We start from the raw sequence: 23,264 nt of genomic DNA on the forward strand, positions 1-23,264 counted from the left end.
GGGATCACACAAGAAAATACCAACACATTGCACCTCCTAGGACTTCAGATATTGAGTGACTTCAGATATTGAGTGAAGAAAGGTGTCACCTCAGTGTAGCTGGCAGCTGTGCTGTTTCAGGGATGCACATCAGGGGGAACAGCAGGATTTCTTCGGAACATGCAGCAAGTTGACACCGGTGGATGAACACATTAGGCAGACAAATGCTTTCCTGGTTTAAGTTGCCAGGTCACTGAGACAGTATCTCATGTAGCAGCCAGCTATGAGTAGGATAAATCCCACCCTGTGCATTTCACATCTTAAGCCATGCTGCACAATGTTAACATCACAAACAAAAGTTCACTTTATGCACAAGTGAAAACATTCAAAGAGTTGAGAAATCACTCAACATAATTTTAAAATTTCCATGTCTGTGTGTATATGCACACACAAACACAAATATATATTTGTAGTAAATACATACAAACTTTTACACAATTATAACCACTCCAGTATATCCATGATATACTCCTATCACTCACCAGGATAATACATTCTGTTGCACTGCCAGAATCTGTTGTTCAGTTACCTTTTAAATTACAATTCTTGTAAGTTCTGCAGAACTGGTCAGTGGAAGGCCAGTCTTTGGCGAGCAGGTATCTGCAGAAAACCAGTGGTGATCCTTCAAAATGTGAAGGTACCCCTCCCAGTTTCCTTCAAGTATCAACTCTGCTTTCATAGAAATAGTTTCTAACAATATGCTACAACCCTGATAAGCCAAGCAGGATTTTTCTTTCAGTATATACAAATAATTCACATCCTCTCTACACCATGCAATGCAAAAAGTAAAAGCATGTTTCCCAGGGATTCTCGTCCAATTGGCCCTCTAACTGTTTTCATTAAAAAGAACAAACACAAACAAACAAATAGAAAAAGCAACTCTCACATAAACCTTAAAAATCAGCAAACAAAGCTCTACTGATTTACATTTCCAAAGGAAATACTTTTAGTAATAGTTAACTGTCTGCAGTTGTTAAGTCCAAACATTGCAAATGTGAGAAATGAGGACGGAAAACTAACAAAGAGCAAGAGTTATTGACTTGTCCAGACTGAGACACACACACACCCACACACACCCCTTGTAAAAACCTTCATGCACTTTTTAAAAATTAGTCTGAATCACCTGTGTGATGTCCTTGTTAAATATCAAAGCAGATAAACTTGAACAGGTCTACTGGAAAAAGCACTACATAAAAAATGTGTAATTCAAAGCCTTAGCTAGAAACTATTTCCAGAAATTAAATTCTGTGTCTCTCAATGGCATTGCATTAGTCATGAAATCTCACATAATGTTACATTTAGTGACACTGATCAGCTGTCAAAGAAAACTGAACTTGTTCAACAGACACAAGTAAAAAGAAAAGAAAAAAAAAAATCACGTAACTTTGGCAACTATTGAAAAACTGACTCGAAGAGTAGAAATAAAATTATTTTCAATGGTGGACAAAACATAAATGTTCAGTCTGTCCTATGTATTTTTTACTGATGTCAAGCACTGTGATTTCTTAATGAACTCACTTGAGGCTGTATAGCTATTCCTAAAAGTAATGTAACAACAGATTAAAGTTTGCACCCCAATATTTTGATACAAACTATGACTGGATATTTCCAAAAGAGTCTCTTTGACACTAAATAGCTATTTTAAAATTTGTAATTAAAAAAATAATCTTTAAACAGTACAAAAACCTAGGTAAACCAAGTCTCAGTCAGTGTAAGAGAGGACCTCTTAATAAAGGGAAGATAAATCCTCCTTTGGAGTAGTTACAGTAATGCACAGAAATGAGACCAGAAACACACACAGTAAGTTACAGGTCTGATTTACTGGAGTTGTTCAGACATTTCCACCTTAGGGTCATTTCAGGATTGCAGTATGGACCCAGAAAAATATTTCCTAAAAAGTAAAACGCTGGGAGGAGAGAGCAGTATCTGTTTCCACACGCTGAGGATCTGATGCGCTGGAAGGGACAGGCCTGCCTTCATCAGCTGCTGGCTGCAGTGGGGGATGTGCTCAGAGCCAGGAGCCTGATATTCAGACATCCCACCACTGACATCCTGTCTCAATCCCTCATGGCTCACTATCTCCATAATAAAAAGGCCTATGGGGCAATTTCAACAGGTGGTGTGTGCACAGCAGCCAACACAGGAAGTTCAGCCTCGCCTCTCTAATGCTCACACACTGCTCTGTGCCTGCTGCCAGCTGTGCTTTTCCCATCACTTGCACCTCATGTTTGTACAACACTTCAAACGTGTGAAGACTTAAAAATTCTAGAGTATTGTTAAAGTTGACTGCAGTTCCAGGACTAGAACACCTTATGTAGCTCCCAAAAGATCAGACCCCTCACCTCTCCAGTGTTCCATGCCATATACAGGTTTCTGTGCTCACAACAGCCACTGTGCACATCAAATAAAATAAAAGTAACAGTCTGACATCAGCAAGGAGCCAGGCTTTTCACCAAGAGTCCTGTGAAAAATCTCAGTTCAACATGTAACTATTAGATTTTTAGTACACAGCACGCCACAGAATTAGTGTTTTCCTTACAAATATATGGCACTAAGTGTAAAAACCTTATGACCTATTCCAAACATTGTACCATACTTCACAGAAAAGCTTGAAAAAGAATCCTCTAACTCCCACTTCTTCTAAATATACAGCTGGTGGGAGGCCAGGGTGTCCATGAACGGTCGCACAAGGTTGTCTGTCGAGAAGTAGAAGATCAAGCCAAAGGTGATGGAAATGGGAAGAGCAGGCAGTGCTTTCTTAAAAACAGCCAGTAGTAAAAGTGTTAGACATAAACCCTGTCAGAGAGAAGAGAATAAAAAACACAGGGACATAATAATAAGACAACCAGAAATACATCTGTCATACATACAGATAATTGTCTAAATGCACTGTAGAGCGCTGCAGACTGCCTGAATTACCAGCAGCAGAGTATGTATTTTCCCCCAGCTTCATCTTTCACACAAGCTGGCTAGGTTTTTCCTCAGCAGTCTGGAGCACAGCTGTCTGCTGAGAAACTGGTATAAACAGCAAATGCAGAGGTACAGCTGACGCTGAGAGGTAAACTTCTTTACACAATATTTTACTCCTTGTTCTGTGCCATTATGAATGAAGTACTGATCCAACAGGAAAAAGCACTTAAACCCTGGTGAACTGCACAGATAGGAGTTCCACATAATCTAATACTTACATTCCCAGTTTACAAGGTCCGTTAGGGTAAAAAAAGAAAGAAAAAAAAATGAAGGAAAAAACAACCAAACTGAAACCAAATACCCACTGCTGTTCTTTTGGCTGGATTCCTTATAACAATGGGTGAGTTCTGGTTTTATCTGGATAGCAGGCTTTTTGTAGCATGGGAAGAAGCTGTTGTATATTCTGGGTAGATACTATGGTTAAGTGCCTTTAAATATTAATTCCTTCTCTCATCAGAGCCATTCTTACTTCAAAGACACTGGGCTCCAAAAATATGCAGTAGCTAAAGATCAGCAGATAGGATTTTTTAAATTCTCTTTTTTTAATCAGTGTTTCTAGACTGCAAATTTATTGATAATTTCCATGGATTTAAATCTCCTTCCTTCTCATTTTTTTCCAGCTCAAATAGTAGAATAAGATAGGTCTTCACCTTCTTATCTATCAGCTCTCCAGAATAACAGAGTTAGCCATTTCAACTATGCTTGCTAATCAGTGTGGAGTTCCTAATATTGACTCTTGTGTCTGAAGCAAACATACCAGCAGTTCCCTGGGGCTGTTTCACTCCCACCAGATCCATGCTTGGCTCTGCTCTGATTAGTCTGGATCATTCTGCTGCAGTGGCTGTTTAAAGCCTAGAGACAGAGTATTCCTAAATACCTAGCAGGTTACTTAGGACTAATTTAGTAGTGCTCAGCTGCTGGTACTTCTGGCAACACTTCTGGGCTGAACAGGGTGTGACAGGACTTCTAAAAGCTGCTCACTTACTATGAGAATGGCTACAAAGCAGGCCAGTGTGGTATTCCAGTCTCCACTAGCTGTGGCAGCTGCTTTCCCAACAAGCACGCTGTAAAATATGAAGTCTCCAAGGCCCAGCTTCACACCCCCTGAAAGAAGTGGAAAAAGAAGACATGTTAATTCTCAGCCTCCTGTTTTGCTTCCTCTTAAACAAATTCTTGTCCCCTGGGGAGCAGGTAAAGGTTCCTAGTCCTGGCTACTAACCTGGACCCACACATTTCTGAGGAGGCTGAGATTTCCAGGCCCTCTTCCCACTAATTGCTTTTGTTCTCCCTCATTCTCTGAGGTGCTTCCCTGGGCTGCTTTACAAATGAACCAGCTGAGGAAGCACAAGGACAGAAAGGGACAGGAGCCAAGGGGAAGAAGGGACTGTTTAAATTGTACATGTAGCCAAACAGGCGTCACTGGAACCACAATCCCAGAACAGATTCTGCAGCAGCAAGAGGTAATACACAGTCAGACTCACGATCTTCATTGCTCAGTGAGCACAACTATTCAAATTAACTGTGATTACACCAAACTGGGTAACAGAGTGTTAACCAAAAAGAGTAAAAATGTCAGGCTCTGACTACATTGAAAACAAGGTATAAAGCTTCCCTTACTTTCCTCCTCCTCAAGCTCCTCTGAAGAAGTGACAGGGCGGGTTCGAACAGGACTTCTTGTCTCTGACATCTGAGACTCTGCATATGAAGGGCTCCTGAGGTGTTCTCTCCCATCCTCAGCTTGGTTCCACAAAAACAGGTCAAGAATGGATTACAAAAAAAAAACAAACACAAGAGACAGCTGTGTTTATAACATGTTTTAGCCCATGAAATCCACAGTCCTGTAAAGCTGCCCTGCTGTGGGTAAGCCCTTTGTCTCATGGAGGTGCAACCGTCAGGACCAGTTGAAGCAGACATTTAGTTTGAAGGAAACGTGTGTTATTGTTTGGAAGAGTCAGAAGAGTAAATGTTCACAGCTTCTCTGGCAGCCACCCAGGAGCTCAATGGCTTTAACAAGCGAGCACGTACACAGACCTAATGTTGCTCTACACGGGCCAGAATGACAAGGAAAAGCCACTGAAGTTAATATGCATTCCCACAGTGTTATACATTTGGGGTGGAGCTGCTCAGGTATTCCCTAACCAGCCATATAACAAAAATGGATGACTAAGAGGACTGCCATTTACGAGAGAAGTCCTGAGTCAAACTGACATTGGAGCTGACTGTTCACATGTAGAAAGACACATTTCATTGTCCACAAATTTAACTCTTTTCCACCCTCTGTTAAAGCACATCTGACAGAACCTTTGGCAGTACTTTCAGAAGCAGCCAGTCTGTGATATCTGCCTCCATCGGACAGTTCCTATTTTTCAGAAGCTCCTACAAACTCTTCAGCCCATGTCAGTTTGACAGGTTGCTGCTGCTGCAGGTGCAAGCAGACTGTGTTCTGGGACACAGAGCTTCCACAGAGCATTCTGTACCCCTCAGCCTGTAGTCTGTGCCTGCTCTGTGCCCCATTTCACAGCAGGATTGTGTCCCTGTTGTTTCTTGGTATATCAGCTGCTTCATCCTGGAATAGGCAGCATGTTCAGTTATCAAACCTTTGCACACATTTGCTGCTTTAACATTCAAAGGTACTGTCGTCTTGAAGTGCAGCAGGACTAGACAGGAAATCCTCCCAAAACCACAAGTAAGATTTTATTCAATCACCTTAAAACTGCAGTTTAATTTGCTTCTCAAGAAGATAAAAGCAAAGACACACAAATTACTGCAGAACCAGCTACAATGTAAACTTGAATCACAAAAACTACTGGTAGGTAACTGTCTTAACACAAGGATTTACCCAAGGGTAAAGACATTTATTTTCTTTAGCAGAGTGAGCCATATTGCACTTACAGAGGGGTACTCCATGGCACTGGTCTGAACACAAATATATTTAGGAGCCTATGTTGTAATTTACCATCCCCAGTATGGAAAAATATAATCCCCCACTAGCCCCCTTTCAGCTTTGACTTCAGTACACCGAAGATGTGAGTTGAACAACACTTCTGTTTGATGTGTTGTTTGTTAGGGTTTTTTTTTAAAAAAAGTGGCCTGAATACTGGAGCCTCCTACACTGTTCATTTTTGCTGCCAGTCCTAACAGGAGGTTTATGAACTTCACTGAGTTCTGCAAGTAACAACACTGAAAAAATTAAAGTCATCCATCAGGATTTGGGGGTTTATGTTCAGTCTCAAACACATTCATTATTTCTGTGGGACAGTGCTCTGTATGGGAGAGGGACATGCAAACAAACCTGCGTCCCATGTCTGCTGACTTGGTCCTCTTGCTGCTGTGTCTGGCTTTGCCATTCCAACTGTCCACATCATAGCAGCTGGAAGAAAAAAAGTAATTGGCTGCATAAAACATTGGCCACTATAGCTTAGAGGAAATAAGTATTCAGCTGTCCCTAGAAATACAAACTCTTGCCCCTGTAAATGCTTCTGAAACACTCAGTTGGCTTCCCTAGGCACTGAGACAGCAAGGTGGGAGAAAGCCAACCAATGCATCCAGTCCATTTTTAAGAAAGTCCCAGAGCACAAGCAGCTAAGAGTCAATATAATCTTCTCTGTGGATTAAAGAAAACAAAATTTCAGGAATAGGGTCCTCAACTCCTTTGTTTTCTTCCTGATTTCTGGCTCTTCTCCTCAAAGAAAAATAATTTCCCAGGGAATGATGGTAATACAAGCTAACTAACACTGCTTACTCATGCTCTGCTAAAGGTACAGCACACAAGCAAGGGATCACAGGAGCTGGCAGAATGCAAGCTTTTCTCTCTGCCTGTTGTGGTTCCATCCTGTCAAAATATTGCATATTTCTGTTTTGATTCCAACAGCAACTGCTGTTTGGGGGTTTATTCTTGGGATCCCCAAATTAAAAAGTAATACAAACCATTCCAAAATCAGCAGACAGGAACTCAAATCACCTTTTTATTTAAGTCTGCATCAGTCTCCTGATTTTACAGAAGCTAAGCTAAACAAAATAAGCCAAGGCAAACACAGTGCCTGCTTTTCCACTATGAGCTCAGCCAAGGTGATGCTTTTGCATCTAGAGGGAGCCACAGAATGTGGTTTTGCAATGGAGACACTGACATTCTGCACAAGAACTTTTTGTCCAGTATTATTTGCTGAACTGCATTCTCCTTTAGGGAAACTCTTGTTTGTTAACTAAAGCACATGAGAGACTTCATCTAGATTGTGTCAGGTCAGTGTAACAGAATCTCCTGTAAAAGGGAAGGCACCTGAGGAGAACTGAGACTCTGCTTAACACATAAAAGCATTTATGTAACATTAAATGCTTGAAGAAAAAAAAAAAATATCAGTCGGGTTGTAGGCATCCTCAGCTTAGCACCAAACATTTGGGAATAACCCTTCATCTTCCAAGTGATGTAATGAAAGAGTCAGTGAGGTCCATGAAGCACTTGAGTTCAGGTCCCATGAGTGTTGAGTCTCCTGCCTTCCAATAATCTTATCTTAAGCACATCAATACCTTTGGACAAGGGCATCAGACACCATGGTAGTTAAACAGCCCAGGAAAGCCAGGGAGGAGATGACTGTTTCTGTTTGCAGAGCAGTACTTGAATGGAGCCCTTTACAAAGTGAGGAGCCAAACAATGAACAATAAAGCAAATATATTCTAAGCACTGCCATCTGTACAGTACGGAGGGTAAGAGGGGGCTGCAGGAGGCATGGAACCTCACCATATGTTTAAAGTGTGTCTGTAAAGCATACACATAATAAATAAATGTATTAAGTGAGCACCACCTCATCACAAAACTTGGCAAACTCTGCTGCTCAACTCACAGAGCATTTTGTGTGCAGAAAAAAGAGGCATATTATGCACTATATTCATGAAAGGATCAATCTGTTTCTCAGCAATTCAGCTTCACAAGACAAATGTGGGCTCCCTTTGGCTAATCTGAGTTAGCAACATTGTAACTGATAACCAAGGCCTTCTACAAATGGTCTGTTCCAGAATATAACTGTGCACCATTCTTAAGGCAAGAAAGTAGCTAAGACAGTGTTCTTTGCTTTGACACAGAAATAGGTTAATAGAGTTTCATCTGGCTAAAAACATTAACATTGTAATCTTACTCACAGGAATATATTAATGCAGGAAAAATGGGCTCATTTCTCTCCTGTGCAGTTTCTACCAACATTCTCAGTGGCCCCTTGGGACAGAGAACAGCCATCAGATCTGCAGAAAGAAAAGGACCAATCTCATCTTGAATTGCCATACCTATTTTACATTCTTTTTCTTTAAGAAAATATTCTCCTCTCAAATTTACATTATCCATATAAACCAGATGATTTCCTGAATGACACTTTTCACCACTTTGCATAACTCTAGCTGTTCTAGTCCCTTAAAGTGTTGCTCACTAAAAATATCATCTCCAAGCCTTAATGTAATAATAAGAGTTTTCACTGTGCTAATCCTATAAAAAGCCCCTTGAGAATACCACATGAGTTCTTAGACAGTAGACGGCAGCATTTCACTGAGATGTTAAATTTAATTAAAGGAGGAGTGGGGGTGCTTTGTTCACATTCCACAATCCATCACTACATAGGCTGGCTCTGTGTTTCACATGAATGAAGGCCTTTAGTCCAGTACCTCTTTGCCTACACTCTCTCCTCCATCAGATCTCTTCCCTCTTGTTCTGCAGGTTCACTTGAAATTTATACCAAAATCCATGATCTGTTGATAACAATAAACAAAACCTGCAAGACTGTCAGGTTTGCTACTGATAAAAACCCAACCACCCCTACCATGTAGTTAAGTGAGATTCAGTCCTTCCCTGACTTGGTGATCCCCTTTGAAAGACCTGGTTGAGGTACACTACCTACACAATTAGCAAGAGACAAGGCAGGGAGTCAAATTAATTGCTCATCTGGCACTTTGTAAAGCTTTTAGCACCATAAAGTTGTTTTTTTGAAGGACATACAGAGTCCTGAGATTGCCTCTGAGTAACCTCTCCAGGAACCACACCTTGTAGAGCCACAACCCAGACTTACCATAGATGGAGATTGCACCTAGAATCACCCATGCTGACCACTCAGGTAGATATTTAATGAACACCAAAGCCATTAGAGCACTGATCATAATGAGATAAGCTTGCTGGAGCTGTAAGGGACCTTTCCAGTGGATGCAAATCATTCCAACAGCTCCAAAATTCCAGATGACTATGAACAGAGTGGGATAATCCATGGCCACGTTGTACGTCTTCAATACTTCACTGGAATACCACAAGAAAATTTATCAAAGTGATGAAAGCAAGTGACATGCAAAGCATCCCACTGGCTGTAGTTAAACAAGAAAGCCCCCAACTACACCAGAAGGAAGCAGAAAAGAGCAACTCTCATCATGAAAGGGGAACCTGCCCTTTGGCTACTTGCTGCTCTGTGCTCTGTTCCTCCTGCACGAGATGGATGTGCTGTTTTACAGATCTGCACCACACTGCCTTAGTCCTCAGTTCAACAGCAGTTCCAAGGATTTGAGCAGGCAGGATTTCAGGTCTTAAATGAGCATAGGCCTGTGGCTACATGACTGTCTACAGCGAAGAAATCCTGTCAGTGTCATCCCACCAGGTGCAATATGCTCACAGTTAAAAATGAAAATGTCTAAACAAATGTCACGCACAAGTTAGAAGTTTCCTTTCACCTGAGCTGGGAGCTAAAGGAATGAGCTTGAAACAATGTTGTCTAAGGAAAAAAAAAAAATCAGAGAAGTAACTCAGCACATAAAGTGCCTTTCCACGTGCTTCTCAATCCAGGGCCTCTGTACCATAAGATTCAGCCTGCTCATTTCATGCTCACCATTATCACTTCCCAATGATTTTTATAAAATTGAGCTTTGACTATTAAAGATCTTCTTTTCACTTTTTAAAAAAGAAAACTATCTTCTTCTAACAACACTTAAATGTCCATTTGGAGAAGGGAAGAAATTCCTTTTCTTGTTCAAAGTGGGAATTCTCAGCAAAGAGGTGAAGGAGCCCTGAGCTGCCAGGTTACTTGCACCATTCCCACTTACCCGAGGTATATGTAGGTAAAGAGGAAGAGCAGCATCAAGGAGGAAAGGATCAGCCAGCCATGGATGAACTATCAAGGACAAAAAGAAAAAGTGATGGTAGGGGCTGTAACCCCTGCACAGGTCACAGAATTGCAGCCAATAGTCTCCTTCTGCACTCTTCTTCCAGGGTCCAAAGACCCTGCCTTCCCTATCAGGTCAGTGAAGGAGGAAGGACAACCACCTCGCCTCAGTTCTCCCACTTTTATTTTGTATTCTGTCTCTTAGGGTTTTAGTTAGTTTGGGTTTTTTTGGCCTGAACATTTTCATGGGTATCCATACTGGCTGCTAGCTCATACAGGTGAACACATTCTTTGTTTGCTAGGAAGGAGGAGGGGTTTGCCCAAGGCTGTAAAATAAACTCTGTCTTTGGGACAAGATTAAAAAGCAGGAATGGACAGAGCTCAAATGCACATATAAGAACTCCCTGAGCACCTTAGAACCTGAATGTGCCTCTCTCTTCAAGCCTTGTGCTCTTCTACCAGAGCTTCCACAGGCAGGAATAATACCAGTTTCCACAAAGCTCATCTGAAATGTCTTAATAGAAGGCATTCACCATTAATGGTACAACTCAGTCCATAAGTAGAAATGGCAAAACATTTGGATCAGATGCTGAAAACTCAGACCTGACTAACACATATTAGCAGTCCTTGTTTTTAAGGGCCTGCCATTAGTGACAAAATAATGGAAAAGCCTATTCAGAGCCACAGCTCCATCACTACAAAGACTTCTGCACAGTATGATTCCTGCTGTTCCCAAGATGAGGATAAGCCAGTGCAGTGCCTGTGTTTCTCACTGCCATGCAAGGCCCATTTGATCCCAGGCTCACAGCACAGAGGTGGAAAAGGCTCTGGCATGAATGCTTTACCTTGTAGCAGCGATATTTATAGAGCAGCACTAGGAACACGGTCATTACAATGATGACACTGATCATTACGATGGTGTTCAACACCGAGTTCAAGAGACGCTGGCCCACAGAAGGGGTGTCCTCACTGAAAGGGGTGTAGATCCTGCAGGATAAAGCAAAAGCCATATAAAGCATAGATATTATCTAACCATCTGTCCCAGATAAAACCAGACCTCTCTGTGTGTGGGAAAGAAAAGGAGCTAGGACTGCCAAGGACAGCAAACATGAGATGTAGCCTCTGAAGGGGCTAGGCTCAAGTTAATTATCAACTAAAGATTAGTGGTCTCTATCAAAAGCACATTCTTACAGAGCAGCTGTGGGCTGGCAGAGCTCTAAGCAAAAAGACCTAGAGTATAAATCACTTTATTTTAGTAAGTGCTCTGCAGGCCATGAGTTTTTATTGCATGTTCTGGAACCTCTCCATGATAATTACAAGGATACTTCCCAGGTGCTGTTCTGAAATGGGAGACACCCTTTCTTTCCACACTTGGTAGGAGAGTCTTGGACTCTTATCCCTTCTTGCCACCCTACAGCCCTTCCCCCAATTTTGTTTCCTTTGATTCAGTTCAAGGGACCACAGTCCCCCTTTCTCCACCCCATATGTGAAGCACAGTTAGAGCCCCAGAAGCCAGGCCCCAGGAGCCAGGCACTGTCAGCAGGAGCTGGATGGAATTAGGAATCCACACCATGAGTCTTTAGGAACCAGAAATATCACCAGGAAATGAGACACTCATCCAAATGAACATGCTATTCCCTGCTTGCTGCCAGCTAGTGAGTGAACAGCCTAGGAGTTCAGCCTGGGCCTTTTATGCTGCAGAATGAAGCAGCTTCGTTATTATGCTGCTCACAGGCCTCACTCAGGGAACCCTAAATGACAGCGCTAACAGACCAGTGCAATGCAGGTACGGGAAAAACTTTCACAGGTGAACATAGCCTGCTTTAGTAAGCTCTCTGTATATCTCTACAGCCCTTTACCAGTGTAAAGGTTCTCCCAGCCTGCTAAGGAAGCACTCTGCATGCACAGAGCATGTGTGTGGAGCAGGGGGTCCCACATACTCAGGCTGTTTGCAGACCCCACTTACAGCTGCCCGTTTTTCTCCGTATAGAAGCGCACTGACTTTATGGTGGCGACGACAACAATCATACAAAGGGTGACAGGCACAAAGAGCATGATTACATGCTTTGCTCCATATTTCAGAGTCAGTTCCTCCTCTTCATTTTCCAGGGCGCTTTCCCTCACTGGAATACCCGAGCCAGACGCTTCTCCACCAGCGATATTGTTCGGGCCGCGGCTGTTGCCTGCTCGCCTCTTCTGAAAATAAATATTAGCAAATGTGTAAGATGCTTCTTTTCTTCATCATACCTCACGAGGCTGCTGTAAGTCACCACAAGCATAGCAGGTGAGTTCTAATAGAAAGGTACCAACTGAACAATACAATTAGAAATTCCATTAAATTCCATTGCAAACATGCTGCAAATAGAGTTTTTAAACCAATTCCATGAGTATCTAAGGACCTCTTCAAATGCAAATATATAGATGGGCACATGAAGGGCAAGATGCCCAGAACTAGATAGAAAAAATTTCATCTGAGTTGACATACACTTGACATGTTCCTCCTCTCCCAAAAACACTACTAGCTTTATCCTGCTGCTTTGCTGGCAGCTGGACTAGATTCTGTTCTAACATTAGCTGCATCTGACCACAGCAGACAAAGGGTATCTGGCAAAACAAGAAGGCTAAAAAGGATATCCTGTAACAGTCCTGACTAAAAGCATAAGGCCCTGACTAAAAGCCTGTATCTTTACCAAAAGGAAGGAAATGGGAGGAGTATACATGGAGATAAAAATGGGGAAAAAGTCAGAGTGGAGGAAGTGGCAACAGGCAGTGCTGCTGCTGACTGAGAGTGACACCAGGAAAACAACACTAACCAAAGCAAATCCTAGAATCCAGTCTGGTAGGTGGGACTGAGGGGTAGCAGGACTACTTCTGCCACCACACCCCATATCCTTGCTCCCCATGAGGGACACACACCTACCCTATGTGCCTGTGCTTCCCCTGCTTCCGAGGCTTGCAGGCCATCCTGGTAGGAGGGTACTGGAGGGCTCTCTGCAGACATCAGGGATGTTCTCTCATTGCAGGGCTCCTCCTCGCTGTCCGAATTGTTCATGAACGTGATCATCGCTGCTTTCCAAGAGAGCACGCAGGAGGACACAGCCAAGCACTACTCCAGGCTGTGGGGACAAGCAGAGCAGAGGGGAAGAAAAGAGTGAACACCACACTACAAATAACTGAAAGTCTGAAGAGGATTCAGCAGATTTTAGCAGGGAGGCTCGAGCACACCATGTAGCTCCATCTTCTCCCAACAGCAGATTTATCCTGCCCTCACCCAGGCATGACAATCTGTTCACTTGAAGTCACTGGGACTGCTGCAGGCACAGATATCAACAAAATGCAGCACTAAAGAAACTTAATTTTTCTTTACCACAGCATTCACTTGCTGCCTCTATTTCCCCTCTCCCATCAGTACACCTTACCTTCCACAAAGGAGGTTTCTCAGCGCTCAGTGTTTGTTTGCAAAGGGCCAGACACAGTTTCACCTCACATACTGGCTGCCTGTCAGAAAGCTCAGAGAGCTCAGCTCTTACACAACACTCCCGCGAGCATCAGCAAGGAGCAGAAGTTTCTTAGTAACCTGGAGCCTCAGCTTTACATAAGCCACTAATCAGGAGCTACATGCTGTCTTATAACTGTTTATTAACCAGATGAATTTTATTAGCAGTGCTTCTCTTTGCTGATGAAGAGTTTTGCATAGCAAGAGAAAGACCTGTCTCCTTAGGAGAGCCACTTGTGGGTTCTTCCTTATGTTGTCTTGTGATTAAAAGCAAAGTTACTTGGATGGGAAAATACATGGAGAATAAATGTGGGGGTTAGAAATGCTTGGCCTCTTTTCACCTACTGCTATGCAGAAAAGCAGGCAAAGCAGTAACAGAGTACAGAAAGGAAAGGAACAGCTCTTCTTTCTGGACACCAGAGGGAGAAGGTGCACTGCCCTGACTACTGCAGAACAGCTTTAAAATCAGTATTTCAGGAAGTTATAAATGCAACTAATAGGAAAATTCTTTCTAGCATTATTAAGTCAGCTTAACAAGGCAAGTAAATAACCACTTTCTGATACTCACCCACTTGTCCACAAGCAAAAGAATACCTCTAATGCATTGTAAGCAGTTATATCTACCTGAACAACTCTCCTCTACAACCTTACCCAAGCTCCTATGTCTCAGGAAATAGAAGAGGAAGCTGAAGAAGCCACGTGATTTGGACACAGTCACTTAAATCTGAATCATACATTCACAGCCCAACCAGCACACCCTGACGTCAGAGTGGATACTTTGAAGATCTGTGAGATATTCTTGCTTCTCACTAAAGCAACTGAAATTCACTTTGAAGGAAGGAAAAAAGGAGGAGTAGGAGACCCCCTCCTTTCTTTCACAGCCTCCTCAACACATCTGCACCTTCAAGAAATTTTAGAACATCAACTCAATCCACCCAAGTGAAACACTTTTCAGACATTTGCTCCTCCCCTGGCTTCTCTTGCTTTTTCATATAATTTTGTTCCTCCTTTGGTGATAAAAGTGGTACAGTTACAGGAAACAGAAGCAGGGCTAACCCTCACTTCAGGCCTGTCAGCTTCATAGTAATCCCGTGTTCTTACTGGGTGAGCTGCTTAACAGTTGTGTGCTTATTTCTTACAGAGACCAAGGTCTCCTCTCTGGATGCTTAACACACTCTTTTGATTGAGCACATGAGGGCTCCCAATTTACAGCTGGGACACTAGACTCTGCTCCAGTTATAGGATTTAGGTCTTTAAGGAAGTCAGATACATAAAGTCATTCTATCATGACATACTTCTGGATAAGGAACAGGGTAAGTTATGCATTCCACAGGATCTGTGACTAAATAACTCTCAAAAACTTCTGCTCATGTGAGAGACCAGGGAGGAAATAAATAAAGCTTTACTCACTGATAATTTGGGATCAATATTTAGATTTCAACAACCCAGTGAAAATACTGAAGAACTTTTTCTCACATGATTCAAGAAATCATTTTTGCTACATAAAGAGAGCAATTCTACAGAGGACTTTGAAGGGACAGCCAGTTAGCCTAGTTTCAATACCCTAGTTATGCCCACGGGAGGAGTTAAACCAATAGCAAAACCACTGTGCCAATTACTAACCTTCACAGTTACATGGGAAGAAATAGACTCGTGTTGAAACACAGCCAATTTTAAGGACATTTTCTCCTATGCTCCCCCAACAAGTATATGGACATGTAAAGGTGCCATGATACTTCTGGCCAGTAAGCAGATTCAGACCTGAACACAGCTTCACTGTCCCTTGTTTACACAGCCGTGGTTCAGTGAGGGCTGACACAAACATGTCCCAATGAATCCAAGACTTTACAGAAGCTCCTATGGCAGACACCGAAGTCACAGCTGACTTAGATTCATCTAAACTGTCCTGCCCAAGGGGTTGTCTCAACACCCTCCAACTCTCTGGTGCCAACACCAGGTACTCATCAGCTGTGTCCTGCTTTTGACAAGACAATGAGGCACCAGTTTCCCTTTGCTGTCACAGAGCCATGTCCAAGCAGGGCTGGCCCAGAGAGTGGGTATGGGAGCAGCCCCAGTGGCAGTGCCCACACCAGGAATACAGAGCACTGTGTACCCCCTTCCAGTAGGATTGAGCCCTAAGGTGACAAGCCCTCTGCTTGCTGCCAGACAAGCAGCCCACCCCCACCTCAGGTCTGCAAAACCCTTGGCTGTGTGGCTTTATGGCTCTTACCTAAGCAGGAGCCTTGAACATACGGTTTACAGGGGCAGGAACACTGTCTCTCTCCCTCTGCCCCACCACCTCTACTCCCATCCAGCAGGGATTTTGTCTAATGCCCCTATTTATTCATCAGAGGTGCACTTTGAACTGGCACCAAGGCTCTGCTGGCTGCCAGAGAGAGCTGTGGTTTGAGCAATCTGTCCTCCAGGGGAGGAAGGACCAGCCTGGTCACTCTCACACACGTGCCCACATGACAGCTCTGCTCAGCACCCTTTGGGCTGAGCAGAGGGAAAGAACAGAAAGCCAGGGACTTGCTTGACAAACACAAAGGGAGCCACAGAGCACCAGGCACCTACGACAGGGGTGTTACAAAGCCACTCTGTTTTCTGGTCTCATTTCACTACTTGAACTAAGGAGAAGGGCCTGCCAAAAGGATGCTGCATACACCATAATGGAAAGCAAGGGAGCTTTCTTTCCTACTTATGCTCATGACAGTAAATACATCTATGCATATTGACTAGGCTAAGCTGAAAAAGGGGGAAGGACAGCTCAGGAATGGGAAACATGGAGCACTGAGATAAATGTAAGCTGTATCCATATTCACAGAAAGCTTTAGAGTGTGATCAAGTACATTAAACAACATGCTAGTCCATTATCAAACTGAAGCACTAAGTTACTTCAGACAAGGTTCTCCTCTCTACCTCTCAAACCATCAGATCCCATTCAAAAAAAATCATACAATGCTTAACAGCAAAATGACCCCACTCTCAAAACTGTACGGCAAAAATGAACGGGGACAAAAAACAGGCCAGTAGCAAGTGCTTCTTAGAGGAGCTGAGGTGGGAATACAATTACCCTGCTTTACAGCAGTCTTGTGAATGCTGAAGGGAAGCAGGGGTCACCAATTCTCTTTCCAGATGTCCTTCATGCAAGAGACCTCTTTCCTCAAATGTGAAAAACCAGCTTTATGGATTTTGATTAAACTGGGCCAGTTCACTAACATTAAGATCTAGCCTCAGTTTGCCTTTTATTTTCATGCTGCAAACAATCTAAATCCTTTGCTTTGCATTTCATCCATCACAAATCATACCACTACAATATACAGCACAGAATAGCTGCTGTAGCCTGGCAGAATACTTAATTACCCACTTGAGAGTTAAAATTCATTCTTATCCATATTGTTCTCTTTGATGGCAATCAGTTGAAGAGAAATGAATTTTCTTTGCTATATTTAGATGAAGAGAAAGCTTTGGGATGATAGTGAGAACCTGATGTTCTCCTAAGTTTTGGCTGCAGCAAGCACTGCTGTTGGTAAATATGAAGAGAAGGAAATAAACTTTTAAGAAATCAGAAGCAGTGAGGCCAAAATTAGGAGGAAAGATTCCCAGGTTCTTGTCAATAAATAAAGTCAGAATGGGCATGCTGCTAAAATGACAGGGGACTTGGAACACACCATCTCAGTGTGCAAATACCACTCACTTTCAGCCCCAGAACACAAAAATAACAAAACACAAGATGCTACGGGAAGTTGTAAAGATTTGTAGCTTTCTTTCTACATTCTGGCTGAACTACCAGTGCTTTCTCTTGTCCCACAAGAAAGGCATAAGATGTAGTCCCAAAGGGTGATTCTGCTGGCAGAGCTGAAATCAGATCCTCCCTGAAAGGGTCAGAAGGATTATTTTGCCAGTACCGAGCCCAAATACTCTATCAGCCAACTCCTTGTCACAGCACAAAGGCACCACAGCCCTGCAGAACTACTCACAAGTAAAACCTCAAAGCTCGGCTCACACTTCACATGCGGGAGCAGCAGCACGCATCGGTCCCAATACTGCTGAGGACATCCGAGCCAGCAAGCGCTGGAGGTGACACTTCGGGGACACCCAAGGACACCTGTGCTGGGGCTGAGTTCCTGTGTCCTGGCCGAGTGGCTGCTTTTCCCTGGGCCCCCCAGGGGACACAGCAACACAGCAGGGCTGGGACTGCATCCCTGAGCATCCACCTTCACGGCCAGCCCGCCCGGAGACACAGACAACAAACATTAAACAAAAAAAAAGGGGAAAAACCACCAAGACAAGCCCCACCCCGCCAGGCAGAGATTTTGCAGGAGGCCAGAGGAGACCTTGCTCCCATGCAGATGTTCTTGCTCTCCATTTGCCCTTTTGAACGCTTAAAAAATCCGTCTGCCTCTGAAGGTGTGCCGGAGGCGCTTCCAAACGAAAGCCGGGATACGCCGCCACCGCCCAGGAGAAATAGGTATACAGATATTTTAACACACGTACATACACGAACACGCATGGAAATAAGTGGGGTTTTTTACATATAATATGCACCTATGTAAGAACATACATATGTACGTATATACACACACAGAGACACAGCTCTGGGAGCGCGGCGACCCCGAGACCCCGCGCGAACGCCGGCGGCTGGCCAGGCCCGTCCGGTCCCATCCAGAGCCCGCAGCATCCCGGCGGCAGAAGGTGCCAGTCCCGGGTGCCAGTCCCGGATCCCCGTCCCGCATCCCGGTGCCGCGCCCCGGCCGGCCCCGCTGTTTACCTGCTCCCGGCACCGCACGCGCCCCCCGCCGCTCCCATTGGCTCCCGCCCCAGCGCCGGCCGGGAGGGACGGCCGCGCTCGCCCATTCGCCACCGCAGCTGTCGCTCAGCGAGTGTCCCCGCCTACGGGCCACTCTCCTCCAATAGAAGAGAAGAACGGGAAGAGGCTCGGCCAATAGGAAGGCGGCTGTAGCCCGGTGCCTGGTGGCGGCCTGTGAGGCGGCGGGGCCGCCATGGTGGGGCGGGGGCGGGCGGTGCCCGGGCTTCGGGTCACGCGGAGTCCCAGAATGGCTGGAGTTGGAAGGGGCCGTGAAGGTCATCCAGTACCTACCCCTTGCATGGCTTGGAGCCTTTCACTAAACCAGGTTGCTCAAAACCCCGCCCAACATGTCCTTAAACACAGGGATGGGGCATCCACAGCTTCTCTGGGCAACCTGTGCTAGCGCCTCGCCACCCTCACGGTACGGAACTTCCTCCTAATAGCTAATAGATAATCGAAACATACTCTATTACAGTCTGAATCCATTCCCCCTTGTCACTAAATGCTCTTGTAAAAAGTCCATTTCTGTTTTTCTTGTAGACTCCTTTCAAGTATTGGAAGGCTTATCAACTTATCCCTTCAGTAAATAAAATTATATGCAAGCATGCAGATCCTGATGGAAATAAAACGATAATAAATAAAAGGAGAGAAATGCAAAGGAGTAAACAGAGAAACCGGAGGAAATGGCCAAGTAATAGTTCTGCTGGAATTGTCTGACCCCTGCTCAGTTTATAGATCAGAGGGGTGAATAAGGAAAATTACAATTTCACCCTATTTGCAATGGGTATGGGAAGTTTGTATTTTCAGACTGTAAGCATTTTTGTTTAAAAAACAAACTAATACAAAAAAAAACCCACAGAAAAAAAACCCCTAACAAATAATATTTTTTTTAAAAGCACGATAGTAAGACAATTCAGTAGAGAGATTAAATCACTCTTCAGTCTGCACACAAACCACTCCTGCCTCTGTTCCCATTGCTTTTTCAAGCAGCAGTCAAGTGAAATTAAGATTCTGGCAGCTCTGTAGCACTTGCTCATCATCTGTGGGGGCAGAGACATGAACTGGAGTCACAGCAATTTCCCTCTGCTGCTGTTGTCACTTCAGGAAGCACCTCAGGCACAGACACAGGGAGTATTTACAGCAGAGATTCACGTTCTTCTTTGCTCCATACCACCCATGATGATTTGCTATACAAAAGGAAAGAAGAGTAAGATGGTAATGAAGGAGACACAAGGTACAAATATGCGAACCGCCCCACTATAAATCATTGGACAAAATGGAGTCTTTTGCAGATTCCAAATCTTAAATTTGCCATCACATTCTTTTCCTCAAATTTCCTGCGCAACATCAGTGACAAGTGATACACCTGCCTTGCACTGTAATTCTTATTTTGAGCACTGCACACAGAACTGAGTTAAATGGAAAATTCTTCAGAGCCCCGGAGAGCTGCCTATCCCAGCATGGCCAGCTGGGCTTTGCCAAGGTAAAGTCAGTCTGAAAAAACTGATAAACTCTGTGCTTGGCTGTGTTCTTCACTAGCCAAGAGCTCTTCACTATCAGAGTTCTTTCTAACAGGTTTCCCTCAAAGGCTTTGTCTACCTTTGGTCTTTGTGCTGAACTCTTGAGTTCCTTTTCACGAGATACTTTATCCAGCTGGAGATTTATTTTTTTTTAAATGGGAATTTTTCTGATTAATTGAATCCTTCATACATTCTATGATCTGCTGCTTTGTTCATTTTAACATTAAGGGAAGGAATAATTTTGGCTGCACTCAGGCAACTGTTTTCCTGATAATCATTTTACTCCCCTTTATTTTTACATGGAGCATAAGTATCTGACAAAAATTTGGGATAATAGTAAATATATTTATCTGTTTTAAAACATTTTTATGCTTTCAAAGCCAAAGCATTGACAGTTTGAACTGTGTTGCTCTTCACCTCACTGGCAGCAGGAGATAGGGAAATTGTTCTTAGGCTCCTTCTTCTAGGGGCTGGAGGGATGGGAACTGGTTTTACAAGCCCAGTTGCCCTTTATTAGCAGCTTTAGAAGCTAAACTTGCAGCTTTTTGTGTCTCTCAAAAGTTCTGCTCTGCTGCATGAAGGGCTCCCAGGCTTCAGACCTACTCAGGACTAAAATTTAGAGATAAACAAATTCCTTGCTTCTTTCCCCATTCTCACTAGATCCTCCCTTTTTGCTCTCCCCCTGATGGACAAATGCAAAGAAGTGTAGGTCTTGTGCAACCTAGCAAAGGGTTTTAGGAAAAGAATTCATGTACTTCAACCTTCATGGAAGCACAAGAGCATGGGTATGTGAAACTCAGCTGTCTTTCTTAGAATCTGCCTGCCTCCTTTATAGCATGAGGCAAAAATCTATCTTAGTTCAGTGCTCCTCTTCTGTAACCTAAAGTGGGAAATAGAAAGACAAATAGTTGTTTTTTAACACTCCATCCTTGAGTGTTACTTCCATGCAGCTTTCAATCAGAATGCCTTTTCACATGTTTTTTCCTAGCTGCATCACATGAGAAGCATCTGACCTGAGAGCAAGTTAAAAGGCTCTTTGAGCAAAGCCTTGCTCTGTATCATATGGACATCAAAAGTATTTCTGCTTTTTTCTTTTCTTTTCTTTTCTTTTNTTTTTTTTTTTTTTTTTTTTTTTTTTTTTTTTTTTTTTTTTTTTTTTTTTTTTAACAGGTCATTTCCTTAAAGGATCTCTCACAGATAATGCAGAGTGTGCTCATTGCCAGGGAAATTGCATGCTCAGCTGCTTCACAGCTTCATGACTTGGGGGGTCTGTGTCTCTCACCACGGGTGGTGGTTGTTCTGAAGTACACGGGCACATTCTCTGGGATTGCCCCAATGTATCCCATTTTGGTACTGAGATGTTTACAGCAGGAAATCTCACAAAGGTTTTGGTCATAAACTCTTGCAGTCCTCCAAATATATCCAAGGAATTGTGACTGTTTTATTTCAGGACATGTAAATAATACCCGGAAATAGGACTACTGACACAAATCCAAACAGAGATGCTCCCTTGGCTTTTGAATGGAAACAGACATGACACCATGTGTCAAAATAACATTAAAACCTCTTGTGCTTGCACAGAAGATATGAATAGGGTCAGGCCCAGCACACTGGAGTTTTGTTCTGGAATAGACAGTACTTTCCAGGAGTCTTGCTCAGTTTATTCCACTCTGTAGATCTGTAGTCCCTCAAGGAAAGGTCATTACTGAATACCAAAGCAAATATTTTCCCCATAGCTGTAGGAGATCTCATTCATGAGAGGGTTTAGCAAGCAGCCAGGGCTCATGATGGAGTGCCACCTGTGGGCAGGAATTGTATACTGGTGTCGCACTCTTGTGTGGATTCTGTAAGAGTGCTCCCACATTGGTGTATCCCTAATGCCTCAGATGTAACCAGACAGTTCAGATTTAAGCCCCAGTACTGAAGAGTATGGTATGTCCTTCTGTCTAAAACAGAGCTAAGTACAGATCCAAAGTCCCCTAGACTGTAGGGCTATTGGTCTAACCCTTGGAAACTCAACTTCATGCTAAGGGGACACTCATAAGATGTGTTCTGAATGTTCACTCAATACAAATCCCCCATGGTGTTGCACAGACCTGAGACCTTGTGGTCCATTCTTTCCAGGTCTGCAGCAGCACAGGAACTGTGTAGATGGCTTCTTTCTAAAAGATAAAGAATTGAGCTAAATATGAGATTCTCTCAAAACAGATAAGGCCAAAGTGGTGGGAAGGGAACAGGATTTAAATCTGGTAAAGTGTGCAGTCACAAAGCAGTCAGTGATGCATCCAAGTCAATGGAATGCCACCAAATCCTGCTTTCAGGCACAGGTCCTTGGTCCACCAAGGCACAGGCACAGGTCCATCAAGCAGAAGCCCCAGTGGGAATGTCCAGTGCCTGCTTGGGAGCAGAGCTCCTGCTGCCATGGTGTCCTTTGGGCCACTGTTTTTCCCAGACAGCTTCTTCTGCCTCCTACAAGTAGAGTACTGTACAAGTCGTGTACAGTTTTACTAAAGGATGAAATTTCCCTTTAGGAGACAAATGCACCAGTCTGACAAGCAGCATTATGCCTTTAAAGTTATTGGTATCTCTTTGGCTTTTCAGATCTTGGGACAAATCCTTCAGGCAATTCCAGGCTTCAAGCAATCAGCAGACCTCTTCATGTGGTTTGGCAAACTGTGAGTTCACATTGCTCTGCTTTCTTTGAAGACAATGACTTTAACTGAAATGAGGTCTGTCCTGGGAAAAAGGAAAGCAAATGTCTAACATCTTTTAAAAATGCACATGGAAAAGAAAAAAACTGAAAAATGAATAAAAGTTCCTCATTAAGTTCCCTGTAACTACTCAGATATTCAGAACTGTATAATTGATTTGGGCCTATTGGTGGCCATGGTAAGGGGGACACAAGTAAGGAATGTGAATTATACATTCATACTCAAGTAAATCCTTCCCAGTTTCACTGGAAGGAGATTCCCCACGCACAAGCTGTGAAGGAGCGTCTCGCTGTGCCCACTAGGGGACAGAGCTCCGCCGCGTACATCCCTCTCCTCGGGAGTGGGATGAGCTCCGACATCTGCAGCTCCAGCCCCGGGACTCTCTGGGATAAGCCAGAGATGGAATATGGGAAATTTTAGTGTAATCAGATCCCTGAAAAATACATTATCTGCTCATATAGTCCTCTATGGAGAATGTACCTGTGAGATGACTCGTGCTGCGAAACTCCTGACACTTACAAGAACGATTAATTTGAAGCCACATTATTTGCTGGATTCCACCTCTCTCATCAGGACTCTGAGCCCAGCTTGCTTCTG

At 43.6% G+C, this 23,264-nt stretch overlaps 1 protein-coding gene and 1 long non-coding RNA gene across 3 annotated transcripts in view; one reads left to right on the top strand and one right to left on the bottom strand.

Moving 5' to 3' along the window:
- LOC107201878 overlaps nt 1-16,846 on the top strand; it is a 28,826-nt gene extending 11,980 nt beyond the window's left edge. For both annotated transcript variants that reach the window (XR_001520443.3, XR_001520442.3), the window contains exons 5-6: nt 12,240-12,414; nt 13,154-16,846. This is a non-coding gene — a long non-coding RNA (uncharacterized LOC107201878). The remainder of the gene's footprint in view (nt 1-12,239; nt 12,415-13,153) is intronic.
- On the bottom strand, nt 391-18,455 carry PSEN2 (presenilin 2). The gene is made up of 11 exons (XM_015621847.1): nt 18,398-18,455; nt 13,051-13,246; nt 12,097-12,326; nt 10,976-11,117; nt 10,072-10,139; nt 9,057-9,277; nt 8,143-8,241; nt 6,302-6,379; nt 4,627-4,746; nt 3,995-4,113; nt 391-2,835 (listed from the first exon to the last, which is right to left on the bottom strand). The coding sequence occupies exons 2-11, from the start codon at nt 13,192-13,194 to the stop codon at nt 2,680-2,682; spliced, it is 1,377 nt and encodes a 458-aa protein (XP_015477333.1). The 5' UTR covers nt 13,195-13,246; nt 18,398-18,455; the 3' UTR covers nt 391-2,679.
- Nucleotides 18,456-23,264: the final 4,809 nt, after the last annotated feature.

The sequence above is a fragment of the Parus major genome, chromosome 3 (assembly GCF_001522545.3).
Source record: "Parus major isolate Abel chromosome 3, Parus_major1.1, whole genome shotgun sequence".
Lineage (NCBI taxonomy): Eukaryota > Metazoa > Chordata > Aves > Passeriformes > Paridae > Parus > Parus major.